We start from the raw sequence: 14,632 nt of genomic DNA, 5'->3' as shown, positions 1-14,632 counted from the left end.
CTTATCTATCTACAATTAATAATAGCCCCGGTGGCCGAATGGTTAATGCGGCCACCTGGTAGCGCCTTGGCATGGGAAACCAAGGTGTGTGGGTTCGTAACCCGCAAGGGATACATTAAATCCTGAACTCAAGCACCTCAGGTTCCTAATAAATACAGAGGTGTACAAATCGCTCCAATAAAATCGCTCTATGTTCCTGGGCTGAGAAGTTATTATCGCATGTATCTAATTGTCACTCCTTTGTATTTCCTATGTTCTTGTTATCTTGGCGTGGTCTTAACACCTGTATTTCCTCCTGTATAACCAACACTTGGCCTGTATTTAACATCACGCAAGGACTCATCATAAGCTCCGCTTGCATATGAGTATAATGAAAGAATAATAATAATAATAATAATACAATTAATAATAAAATCTTTCAAATACTTAGTATATTAAATCTCAGAGTTCTAAGTATATAATCTTTATATTAAATACTGAAAGAGATCAGATACTGTGATATCTAATACAATCAGTTACAGATCTGATTTCATGAATGAGAGTTCTGTAAATCAGATACAAGAAACATTTATATTAAACACACTAACAGAATGTAAGAAATCAGAATGAGTGAACATCATAATCTCTCACTTGAAGAATGATAAAATGTCAGATAATAAGTATCTTATGAAAGTAGTAGAAGAGATACTTCTGAACTTCAAGCTAAGAAAATTAAAAAACAACATTGTGCTTTACTGCAATCTAGAATATATAGAAGCTCTCTATCTAGAATCTTTATCTAGACACAACTTAATAACTCACATATACAAGAAATTCAGTCACTTAGAAAGCTCTGAACTTATGAGTGTACTCAAATCAAGAGTATACTGATCAAGTATGACTAAGAACATTCAGACATATACTTACAAGTGCTTGAATTGCCAGATTGTGAAAGAATCTAAGAAAGAGTTAGAATATGAGAAAGTATAATATAAGATGAAGTGTATAATACAATTATTTAAATAATGAAAGATGAATCTCATAGACATATTACTGTAAATACTAAATGAAAATTGATAAATAATCACTGCTATTGATTACACTACTGACTGATCAGTTATGAAAGTAGTTTCAGAGATGATAGAGAAGATGATAACAAAGTTTCTATATAATAAGATCTATATTAACTATGAAATACTGTGTGAGATTCTAACTGATAACAGTGCAAATCTCATGAGAGAAGCAGTGAGGCATTTCATAAGCTAATTACAGATAAGATAGTGTAGAACAATATTATATCATCTGCAGATGAACAGAAAGATGAAACACTTGAATAAAATCTTGAATAACATGCTGATGAAATATCTAGTGAGCAAGCCTACAAGATTATGAAATGAATATCTCAGTCAGATGCTATTAGTCATGCAAATTTAGTAATATGCAGTCTTCAAGCATTTATCATTCTATCTGTTGTATGAATTGCATCCGCGCATTCTGAAGAATGCTTCAGAAAAGATGAGAGAGAAAACAGCAGTTGCAGATACAATAGTTGCAGATGTAGCAGTCACAGATGTGAAATCAAGATTGAAAGAGATCAGTCACACACATGTAAAAGCTAATAAGTTTCTTCTGAACTGAGCAATTCAATTGAAAAGAATATAAGACTCACTAGTTAAGAAATCAAGTCTCAAGATGAGAATATGAGTTCTCATACACAATGAGAGTTCTGAGAAGTTTCAATCTAGATGATTTGAGTTATATAAAATACTTAAATCACATTCTCTGAGAATGTACACATTGAAAGAATCAGAGAGACAGATCTTATATAACTTAATAAATGATTCATAACTTATGAAAGTAAAGATGTAAGATCTGAGTGAATTATAATTATCTACAGCACTATTATCAGCATTGAAAAAGAAGAGACTTATAATTGAAAAGTCTTACAAAGTAAGAGAAATCATAGACACTTATGAATTAGATGATCTCACTTATTTCAATCTTTTCATAATTACAAGAAAAGAATGAGAAGCAATGAAGAAATCAGATGAATATCACACTTCAATAAGTGATAAGACTGTAGCTGATTATACAATAATGTGTCACAGACAGCAGATGCAACATAGTAAAGAGCAGTCTCAAAGTAGCAGACTTGTATATGAATTAGATCATAGAAGAAAAAGAAATTCAGAGTTGAATTCAACTGTTTATATCAGTTCAATCACAGAGATCACAGAGAATGAACTATCTGAAATATTCACAGATACATGAGATTAAGTCATCTTGATCTCTGAGAATACTCAGAGATCAGATGAGGTTAGTTTCAATGAACTGTTTACTGTAGTGATCTGAGTAGGCAAAGAGAGACAGTATAATGTGTGAGACAGAATTATAAAAGATGAAAGCTGCTGAATCTAGTCATTAAACACTGTATTATATAGAGATTGTGTAAGAGTAGTGACTAGCAGATAAAGAAAAAGTGTAAGAAAAGAAAAGAGATAATAAATTAATCATCAATTATAAGAGTCAGCTGTAAAAGACAAATGTTATCATACACATCTCATTCATTTTCATATGTCACATATTTAATCTATTTTCAACATCATGCCATCTGAAAAAATGTTAAAAATAAAGAAAATCTTAAAACTTGAGATCTGTAAGAGATTTAAGAGCTGTAAGCTACTCTTGTAATAATATTATACATATCTCTGATTTCTCTATCACTCTGTGTATGACATTAATGTCATTTGTCACAAGATTGACTGAAATGTTAATATAGAAATGCGCATGTGTACATGTAGAGAAATTGAAGAAGAGTGCAGAATCTGCAGAATTAGAAGTCAAGATAGAGAGAGTAGAGATAAAAGAAACAGAAGAAGAAGAAGATACAGAACTGAATAAATAATAGTAGAAGTCACTCAGAGTCAAATGCTTATAACTCAGTGTATGCACAATCTTTCTCATAGAGAAGAAAGAGAAAGTGATGAAAGAAGCTTAAGAGTGAAAGAGAGTAGTCTCAGTGATATTATCATCTTTAATTAGAATGATCTCTGATGCCGCAGTAACTAAGAATCATTATTAGTATATAAAAATCATAAAATCAGAGATAAGAATAGTTACTGAATAAACACTCACTGCTCTTAGAGTTATATGCATAATTACAACATGCACAAGACTTCTCAGAAAGAGAGAGAGAGATACAGAGAAATACAGAAAGTAGAATACAGTATATAAATAGCTTATTCTTATAATAATATTTCAGACAGAGTATACAAGTCTCATATCTGTAAGTGTAAAAGAGTATGACATCTGTGTTTCTATTTCTGAAAACACAGATATCTTTCATCTGTATTATGAAGTCAGATGACAGATGTCAGAGAATAGATTAATATAAATCTATCATTTCAAAGAAATTCATCAGAGTAAATATCTCTGTAATATTGAACTTTATAGTTATAAAAAGCTTCTTGATATCTGTGAATGTTATAACTTTGTACACAGTAAAACTCATAATAATTTCTTCTAAGAACAGAAAAATCAGTGTCAGAAAGAAAAGATGAAAAAGAAAAAGACTTATAATTTCAATACTGTTAAGAAGAGAGATAATTCTCTGATATGAATGAATAATTATCTCATTATAAATATTTAAAATAAACATAATAATCAGTGTCTGTGATCAAGCTTCAGATAGTTGTATTATATATAGTCTTTATACAATAAATTGTTCTAAGAGTTGATAAGAAGAATGAGAGTGTATATACTGAGAGATGTGATTTATTAAGTCTATACAATATCTTCTTGAAATAGAGAGAGCTGATAATAAAAGCAGAGATGATAAAATCAGAAGTAGCAGAAGTAAGAGTCACGGGAACAGAGATAGCGGGAGAGGGGAAATCAGACACAGAGACAGATGTAGAAGATTGAGAGAGAGCAGCAGAGAAAGAAACAGAGAGAGTAGAGAGAGATATAGAAGACTCAGTCACATATAATACAGATAATTTCTTCATTATTATGTTCTTCAAGTTCTCAATCAATGATTCAACATTGAATTCACTATTATCAGCATCAGTGAACACAGATCTGTCAATGTATGAAGATTCTATATAAATAAAAACAAATATATCAGCATCTGCATTTATGCAAAATTATGTCAGAAAAGATGATCAGAAACTCACTGAGAAGAAAAAATAATCAAGAGTGTATAAGAAGATGAAGAAGATGTGTCATTTATAATAGTATATTCTGATAATTGTTAGAAGATAAACAAGTTCTGATCATGTTTCACAATGCATTACACTTACTGCTAATGAACTGCCTGATATGAGCACTATGATAACACTTATTATGAGAATGAAGAGCTATTGCCAGAAATACATACAATGTGATAGATGAACAGATAGAAAGAGTTAAATAGAAGAAGAAGTAGAAATCTGAAATGATAATAGTATTCAATAATGATGATAATGAAGAAGATAATTGAAGAATGAGAAAAGTTAGTGAATGAGTGATGTAATGTAGTGAAAGTTTCTTTATAAGAGAGTATACAGAATGCTAGCTGAATCAGAAATAGATCACATAATTATAATATACTAAGTGATGAGCTAATCCGTATGAAGCTAGAGTGTATGACATGATTATGTGAGCATGACTGAATCTGATGAGGGAGAATGTGGTTCAGAAGAACATATAACTGTCAGATAATAATGCAGCCGCTTCCGAACTACTAGCATATGAGTGTAAAGAAGGGCCATAGCGGCCACTAATTAATTTAGTGTACGATATTACAATATAAGAAGCCGGCGTACGCCTGTAATCGTACGCTGGCTTAAGCAAGCTTTGAATCATAATATAATACACAGTGTATTATAATATACTCAGAATTCTCATTTATATTATAGAATAAGTATTCTATTGAATCAAATCTATTATCAAATCTTTGTATATAAGATTTGAAGTAGTCATGTTCTAGTTTCAGCTGTATTATAGATGAGAATATTTTCTTTTTATATTTAATTGAATAAGATTTTCACTCGAGTTTTATTTCAAATCTTGAATAATGTATACTCTTCTTTTATTTCTGTTAGCTTTCATTTTACTTATCTAAATAAGATTCTTTTATCTTTGTCTTTATAAAAGATCAGAATATAATTTTTTAAATAGATCTGCTTAATTCTGAACTCTTCTTTACAGCTGAATCAGTCAATTCATTATCATGAATATTTATATAAGTAGGAACTTAGTGTAGATGAATTATCAGCTTTAATATTCTTCTTTTTTGAATTTTTAAAACAGAGTTTAAAATCAGTTCAAGATTCATTTAATCATTATAAATCTGACTATTTCTAAGTCTTTTTAAGACAGCTTAACTGTCAGAGAATATTTATATCTCTATTAAACTATTTTCTCTTTTATAAGATTTTATTTCAATAAGTTTGAAAGCTTTTACTATTATAAATAGTTCAGTATCAAAGACTTCAGATTCACTGTCTAGATTTCAGAAATCTGAGATAAAATTAATCTTATCTTCAGTATAAGCAATGTCTGTATCTAATCTATTCAAATTCTCATTTTTTGAGCTATCTGAACAAATCAGAATAGAGTCTTCTATATTAATTGTAGAAATTCTCTTCAAATGCTGTTCATATTCTTTCTCTTTAGATAGTTCACTTATTTATAAGTCTATAAGAGAATTAAGCTTTTCTCTTCAGAGAGATATCTTCTCATGATCAACTTTTTCAATATTTAAAGAAGAAAATTAATCTTTAATCAGTGAGTATAGTCTATATAGTTGAGAAGACATTTTCTTTGAAGAATTATTTTCATTTCAATCAAGAAATCTATTCTAATTCAGTTCCTTTTCAGAGTTAATTAATGAAAATGATAAAGAGACTCTTTCTCTGATTATATAATTTAAGCTCATCTTTATAACACTCAGAGCATAGTTTATACAGGCCTTTTCAAATCAAATAGTAGAAGATGAAATTGAAGCTTCAATCTTCATTGCTTTAATAGAAGATGATTTAAATACTTTTAGAATTCTTCTCAAAGCTCTGTTTTTGTAACGTGGTGGAACCGAAGCGGTGGCTAGTCAGCGGCGTTATGTAGAGGTAGTTGTTTTGAGAAGCTGTATAAGTGAGCTTGACTATCTTGCTTGAATAGCGAGCTTGTAGACTACAGAGTTATTGTGAGAATATCACAGATATGATACTTAGTATACTAAGAAGATTGTATAAGACATGCAGTAACTCTTGTGTATATTTCAGTAGAAGAAAAAGATGAATTGCTGACTTCTTTGATAAGAAGCCAGCATCTAGCTATTCTATATAGACAATGAGTGAATACTCTTCTCTCATTTCATGAGTGAGAGTAGCTGAAGTGATATCTCAGTGACATCTCATTGTCAAGAAAGAGTAATCTGCTGATCTTGTATAGAAGTAGAATTCTTATATTCATCAATTAGATCTTTCTATAATATATTTAAATGATATTATCAGGTGATTGAAAACTAGTTCAGACAGAATGAAATCATTCATATAAAAGTGATAAGCTGTGTGAAACCACAATGAGGTCTTGATATGACTGAGAGTGTGACAATACTCTTCTCTTTAAGAACATAGTCTTGATACTCTTAAGATTACTGAATTAGAAATTATCTTTGTTATATAGCAACAGTTGTCAACTGATTAACAGTGTATATACTGTATAAAGAGATAGATGAGTTGTTCTACTGACTGTGTAGATCTTTCTTTTTTCATCTTCATTTAAATTAAACATGTGATAAGTGAGTTTCTTATATATTAATTTGAAATGTGAAAAATATAATTAACAAGTGACTTGCAGATCTTTTAATATATTCTGTTCTATATATGAAATTCTCTGTAAAAGTGATATGTTTTAGAGACAAAGCTAACAGTAATAACAGGATTTTTTTGAAAAGATCTCTCTCTTCTGTGATACATTTTTCTCTCTCTTTCTCTTATCTGCAATAGTGAGTGCATGAGAGTATCATTCTTGAAGAATAGTAGAGAGCTTATTCTGATATTTTCTAGTGAGTAAATGTCTTTGTGATGCAGCAGCGGCCTTCATGATTATCAAGAAAGTCAGATTGAAGGTGAAGATAATGATGTCAATGAGTCACAGAAGCACTGCTTTCATTGTTACATCTTCTTCTTCTTCTACTTCTTTTACAGCTGTGATGATAGTCACTGTGCCTTGCAGTGAGATGTTATCTCTTCTACTGATTGATTTGTCTGTGTTCAGTCTGTTCTCTACTTCTCTTATCACTGTTGCAACACTGTCTCTCTTCTCAGTCAATACAGTGATGTATGACTCTGTGTGATCATTTAAAGAGAAATCTGAAGAGAGCTTGATTCTGAAAACAGTGACTCTGAGAAGCTTAATTCATAGTCCTTCTTCTACAGCATGTCTGAGCCCTGCTCAGAATACTGTTAAGTTGAGTCTGCAGAATCTCACAGTTTCTTTATCTTCTCTCTGTGAGAAGGCTTCAGTGCAGTCTCTGACTGATACTGTTACTTATCTACACTATATCAAGCAGCTGAAAAAGAGAGGAATTTTATACACTTATCTCTTCTCTCACTTCTATTGTTTCTGTTATATCTGTAACAATAACTTCTGTCTCTCTGTAAGTATTATCTCACAGAAAGACATTGTGTCAGCTCTGATAAGAAGTCTAGATACTCAAGCAGTACAGAGTGAGAATCTCAGAGCTTCAAGCATTGATAAATTTTATCAAGACTGAGAAGATCTTTCTTACTTATCTGTAAAAGAAGATGAAAGTATGAGTCTCTGAGATGAAAAAACATCTCAGAATAACTGATCTTAAGAAGAGATCAGTCAGTACTGCTGTTAAAAGCACTGCAGAGATCAATCACTGATTAAAGAGAATCTCACTTCAATTAAAGCAGATGACTGAGATGCTTTATAAGTTGATAAATTGATATTTTTATGTATTTCTTATACTCTTCTGTAGTATCACAGTACTAACTTCTCAACAGACAAAGATATCAGTACTGAAGACTTCAACAGTGAAGAATGAGTTTAATAGAGATATAGTTATTAATGAGTAGACTCTGATCTCTCTTTTTACTTTTTCAGCAGGCTGTGATTCTATTAGAATAGCAGCAGTCTGTGAATTAATAATATTAATCTTTTTATTGATTCTCAATATCTCTTTTCTCTAACTACTTCAGGAATTTTACACTTGTATAGTCTCATTAAACTTCTAAAAAACTCTTTGAGAGAAGATAGAAGAAGACTGCTATAGAGTCTATAAGATGCTGACTCATCACTGTGAGATTATCTCTAAAAAAACTCTTTGAGAAAAAATAAGAAGTCTTAAGCAGTATTTCTTGCTTAATGTCTCTAGTATATAACAAAGCAGTCTCTACTAGCTGTCTCATAGCTTACAATCTCTTTCTCAGTATTTTTCAAATGCTCAAGCAGTTCTCATGAATTCTCTGATAATGAATAATCTTCTTATTTAATAAGATATTGAAGCTTGCTGTAATATATTCACTTGTTCAATATTTTCTTCATAAGATATTTAATATCACTCTCAATCTTGATATTATTCAGTCAAGACAGCTTCACTCTGAGATATTGCTTATAGAGCTTCAAATAGAAAATGTGAAAAATAGAATGAATTGATTTCAATTCTATGAGTAATTTTAACTTATATGTCTGCTTACTTATTACTCTTGTTACTAAGAAAGATTCTAGTCATCACTCACTGAGCTTCTTATACAGTCTTATTATCTTGATATTCTTTGCTGAAAGTAGCACTTGATTCTCTATTAAGAACTTCATTGAAAGATGTTTTTAATTATAGTATTTTATCTACTGCTTCTAAGTGTAATGAATACTTTTTACTGTCTTCTCATGAATTTTGTTTAAAAGTTTCAATCTCACTTTTACTTCTGATACTGAGAGATACTCTGTTCTCTATATCTGTTCAATATTCTGACTGTTTATCTCTCTCTTTGAAACATTGTCTGTGACATCACTGAATAATGAAGAATTATATTTATAATAAGTATAGAAAGAAGATATCTTTAAGATTACATTCTTTATATTATTATATATGAATTTAATAATTAGAAGATGTTTGAGTCAATCATTCTGATAATATAAATAGAATGCTTGAAGATGCTATTTTAGTATCTGATTCTGATGTTCAGTTTGATTATCAGTCTGTAAATGAAATGCAGTACTGAGAAGATGTCTTATTATAAGATGATAGTAAAAAGCTGATCAGTATTTGCTAATGAAGAGGAATTCTCAATCTGTTATTAATGATTTTGAAGCACTGTGATCATGAATGATAATATCTAAAAACAGGTCAGTCAATTCAGAGACTTTAATCTTTTTATAAGTAGAGATATATCTGATTATCTTTGTAAAGCAGTCAACAATGATTAAAATTGAGTTATATTCTTTGACTCTTGTTGACTTTAATAGATTAATTATGAAATTCATCAATAGATTCTGTCATGAGCTCTTTGAAACAGGCAGTGATATCAACTTGCTGTATTACTTATACTGCAGAATCTTTATTCTTTGACAGATATTATAAGTCTTAATATACTCTTTAATATCTGTCTGAAGCTTGTCTCAAGTATATTTATATTTTAGAAGCTTCTCAGTCTTCTCTAATCTGAAGTGTCTCATATGAGAATTATTATAATAAATTCTCAATAACTTCTGACACATCACTCTGCTATGAGAAATAAAGACTGAATCATTCAGCAGTAGAAGTTCACCTTCTTCTAGTTATCAGTGACTTGATTTCTTAGCAGCACTGTTCTGCTCAGAGTCTGTCTCTTTCAAGTTTAAACTGAACTCTTTCTTCTTCAACTTTTAAATTTGAGCTGCAGTAGAGATGTCTCTCTTCTGTAACTTATCAATGAATTTTAAAAGTAGTCAGATTGAAAGATTATAGACTGTTTTATTCTTTGTTAATTCAATGATTGTAAGATGTGATATGAGAAGCTCATAATCTTCAGTGTCAGTTCTCTGTGAGAACTCAGGTTCTCTTTCATCTTCTATACTAAGTTGCACAGCTGTCTCTTCAGCACTGTTTCTGAGCTTTAGAGAACTCTAATTCTCTGCAGTCAGCTTCTTCTGCAGTGATGACAGAGATTCTTTTATAGAATTCTTCTTTACATTAATAATATTATAATCAGACTATCTAGACAGTGTATTAATGAGATTAAGCTGACCTGAACAGTATTGAATATAGAAATCATACTCTGAAAGCAGCTCTGCTCATCTGACTTGATGTTCTGTCAAGCTGTTTGTTATTAAGAAGTAACACAGATTTGTATAATCAGTGAGAACTTACACTGAGTACTTACTACTCTGAAGATAATGTTATCAGATCTTAAAGAATTCAACAATTACTAACATCTTCTGATTATAAGTATCATATCTTCTCTGTGTGAGTGATAACTTCTTGAAGAAGAAGATCACTGATCTCTATTCACAGTGTCTTATAGACTCTGTGAAAAAGTCTTCTCTTACAGACAATTCATTATCTGTTTCTTCAGAGATGATTATTCTCTGATTCTTTCAACATTGAAAGGTCTCTGATATCAACTGTGAAAAGATTTCACAGACTTTATTTCTGAATATGTCAGTCTTACACTGACTGAGTAAGTCAGAATTAAAGTGATTCAGCATTGTAACATCTGTGAAAGCTTGTTTCAATTCTGCAAATGCCTGTGCAGTGTCTTGAATGAGAGTAAATGATCTCATTTTCCTGTCTTTCACACTTCTCTTCAATAGATCTGTAAGAGAGACAGTAATCTGTGAATATGAATAGATGAATTATCTGTAGAAATTTATAAATTCTAGAAATACCTGCATCTTGCAGTACATCTGCAGTGTCAGTCAGTTCTCAATAATGAAGACTCAGCTTCTGTTCATTGAAATGCTATTCATCTTAATAATATAATCTAAGAAATCAATCTCCTGCATGTAGAACAAGCATTTTTTAGTATTTGTATAGAGTTGATACTGTCTCAAGTGACTCAACACTTCTTAAACATGAGTATCATGTTCTTTCTCTGATTTTGAGAAGATTAAAATGTTGTTTAGATATACTATGCAGAAGATATTAACAAGACACTGCAGTGTCTCATTTATATAGATCTGAAAGATGACTGAAGTATTACAAAGATTAAAAGATAAAACAAGATATTCAAAATTGCTGTACTTGATATGAAAAACTGTTTTTCAAATATTATCTTCATTAACTCTGATTCTATAATAGATATTCTATATATCAATCTTTGAGAACATCTTTACTTCAGATAATTAATTGATCATCTCATCAATCAATGATAATAAATAGTGATTCTTAATTATCATCTTATTGAGATCTCTGTAGTCTATGTATAGATGTAGTCTATTATTCTTCTTAGACATAAAGAGTATAGATGCTTCTATCAGACTTTTTAATAAATATATTCAGTTCTTTGATTGTACTTCTTCAAGATATTTATACAGAACATTCAATTTCTTTACAGATAAGTTGTAAAGAGGCTTATATAACACTGTTACACTGTCTTTAAGATGAATCTTATATCATATCTTGATATCAGGAAACTTCACTGCTTCTCTTTCTGAAAAGATATTCTTAAAATCTGTAAAGAGATATCAGGTACATCTGTCTTTAATAACAGATACTGCTACTAATCTTGCAGTGAGAGTAATAACTTCTTCATCTATTCTCAAGTCTCAATCACCTGCTACACAGTATATTAACTCAATCTTTTTCTTAAGATTCTTCTGATGAAACTCTTCAGATTTCTCTATCACTGTCTCTTTATCAGTGAGATGATATTATCACATCTGAGTGACTCAGTCAATGAGAGAATTGTTTTCTCTCAATCACAGAAGATCTAGAATGATGTTCTCATCTATAATATTAACTGTGTGAAGAAGCAGACTGCTTTTCTTGAAGATTCTTTCTGAGTCTGTGATTACACACTTTGCTTAAATTATGTTAAAATGATGATATTTTATTTCATCTGTAAATTTTACATGATCTGATAAATCTATCTTCTTTCAACTCTTTATCAAAGAAAAGAAATAGAATATGAAGTTAGTATCTATCTTAAAGTTAAGTAGGCATCTCACTGATATCTTCTCATTCAGAGTATGTATTATAATTATAACATGAACTTGAAGATGTGAGAATTGTCAATTCTTTTCTTTCTCTTCTTTATCTTTCATGAATACATTTGTCAGAAGAGAAGTTAACTTTGAAAAGATATCTTCTCAGTTTCTTCTCTTCTTCAGCTTCTTATAATCACTGATATAGTAATCATCAGCTTCACAGTTGAAACAGAGATCTTTATTAAATCTTTTTTAATATTTCTTCACAGTGAGTGAAGAATCAGAATACTTGAAATTCTTCTTTACTTTCTTCACACTGAAGCTGTCATAGCACTGTTTAAATTCTATTATTAATTACTTAGAAGAGATCTTGTTAATCTTTTTCTTAAAGAATTGATTATTCAATTAGATCTGAGAAGCCAGGTTGACAAGCTCAGTGTGATTGATTAATGAACTCTGATATTATGATATTATTATTCACATCTTGTGAGTCAGCTTCATAAAATAAAGCTGTGTTTTTAATTGATTCAAATTATCAGTTAATTTCTCTCAATATTCTTTGAATCTTACATTGAAATTGAAAGAATTTTCATTATCTTATTAATATAATGAGTTGAACTGCTGCACTGCTGTGAAGCTGCAGTTACAGTAATCTTTGATTTGATTCAGTAGAAAGTTCTTGAATTCTTCTTAAGTTATAACAGTATTGATACACTCAAGCTTTCTTTTCTTGATGACTCAAGTAGTTGCAGAGATGTCTTCAAGAAGGTTGACAGTGTATATTACTCATATCTTGTGAGTATTATACTGGCTCAGATTAAGGTGAAATTTCTGTTCAAGAGTATGAATAAAGCTGTGAAATTCAGACAAGATGTTTCTCTTGTATCTTGAAGAATATCTGACCTTAATCTCTCTATCTTCATGATAGATGTAGGTGTGTAGAGACTGCAGTGATAGCAGAGCAGTTGAAGAGCTTATATCAAAATGCACAGTAGATTCAGAAATCTCAGATTTCTGTCAGAGTAGAGATGTATACACTCTAGAAAATAATGTAGTGTTTTCTTCAGAGAGTGAGATCAGATCAGTCTCAGTGTGAGTGTATAAGACTATATCAGTCTGTTAGAGCTTGACTGATTCAAATGTGTAATCAGATTAAGTGATTTAAATTGTAATATGATGAAATTGAAGTGATGACTAGTTAATGATATTATGTAGAGATAGTTGTTTTGAGAAGCTGTATAAGTGAGCTTAACTATCTTACTTGAATAGTAAGCTTATAGACTACAGGGTTATTGTGAGAATATCACAGATATGATACTTAGTATACTAAGAAGATTATATAAGACATGCAGTAACTCTTCTATATATTTCAGTAGAAGAAAAAGATGAATTACTGACTTCTTTGATGAGAAGTCAGCATCTAGCTATTCTATATAGACAATGAGTGAATACTCTCCTCTCATTTCATGAGTGAGAATAGCTGAAACAATACCTCAGTGATGTCTCATTGTCAAGAAAGAGTAATCTGCTGATCTTGTATAGAAGTGAGATTCTCATATTCATCAATCGGATCTTTCTATGATATATCTGAATGATGTCATTGAGTGATTAGAAACTGGTTTGAACAGGATGGAATCACCCGCATGGAAGCGATGGGCCGTGTGGAACCGCAACGGGGCCTTGGCGCGGCCGGGAGCGTGACAGTTTTACAGACTTTGAAAAAGTTCAGTGAAATTTTCTTAATTATTTCATCAAACTTGAACTTTATAATTAGCTACTGAGATAATACAGGCTATATATAACTGTCTCATAGTCTGAAAGAATAGATCTCTCTCTGTATTTAATAGTCTGATTATGTTATTCAATAGTCTTTCTGCCTTGATAGTTCTTTATTGAATGTGATATTTAAAATTCAACTTGAAGTTTAATCATACTTCTAATCATTTGACATTTAAACTAGGTTTAATCTCTCTATTTAAAAGAGTTAGATATAGTTCTTTCTCATTGAATCTAGAAAAGAAATGAATTAACTCAGTTTTATTCATATTAAATTAAATTTAATTGATATCTGCTCTAATAAAGATTTTCTTTACTGCTTTTTCAATCACTTTCAAATTCTCTCAGATTGTTTTTGAGCTCTAGACTAGATCAATATCATTCATATAACTCAGAGATTGCACTACTTTCATATCTTCATTTTTAAATATATATGCAGTTACACTGACCGTGTGACCGTGTCTGAGACTAGAATCAGATTTTTTGATAGTCTCATCATCAATTTGACTGATCTCATTACACAGTTTTAACATTAGATAGTAGTTTCATACTATTTCAGTGAGACTTACTGTCTACTCTTATCACATTTTTCAAATAAGATCATGATTTTCACTTCTCAATTTAAGTTATTTTTATGACTTTAAATGACTTTAAATCTTATTTGAGCGTTATCAAAAAGTGTTACTTTTTAAAAAATTAAAAATAGTCTAAAAAAACCCTTAAAATGTCTAAAAATAGT

The 14,632-nt window shown here is 30.4% G+C and overlaps 1 protein-coding gene across 1 annotated transcript; it reads right to left on the bottom strand.

Annotated features, from left to right (window-relative positions):
- Positions 1–3,252: 3,252 nt before the first annotated feature.
- Positions 3,253–4,078, bottom strand: BDCG_17288 (uncharacterized protein; the record flags this gene model as incomplete). Its single annotated transcript, XM_045426429.1, has 3 exons — positions 3,253–3,318; positions 3,553–3,589; positions 3,741–4,078. Coding segments are annotated over 3 exons (440 nt in total), but the record flags the coding sequence as incomplete, so codon positions are not given.
- Positions 4,079–14,632: the final 10,554 nt, after the last annotated feature.

This window comes from Blastomyces dermatitidis, assembly GCF_000003525.1.
Source record: "Blastomyces dermatitidis ER-3 genomic scaffold supercont1.6, whole genome shotgun sequence".
Lineage (NCBI taxonomy): Eukaryota > Fungi > Ascomycota > Eurotiomycetes > Onygenales > Ajellomycetaceae > Blastomyces > Blastomyces dermatitidis.
This window is presented reverse-complemented; position numbering and strand designations above follow the sequence as displayed.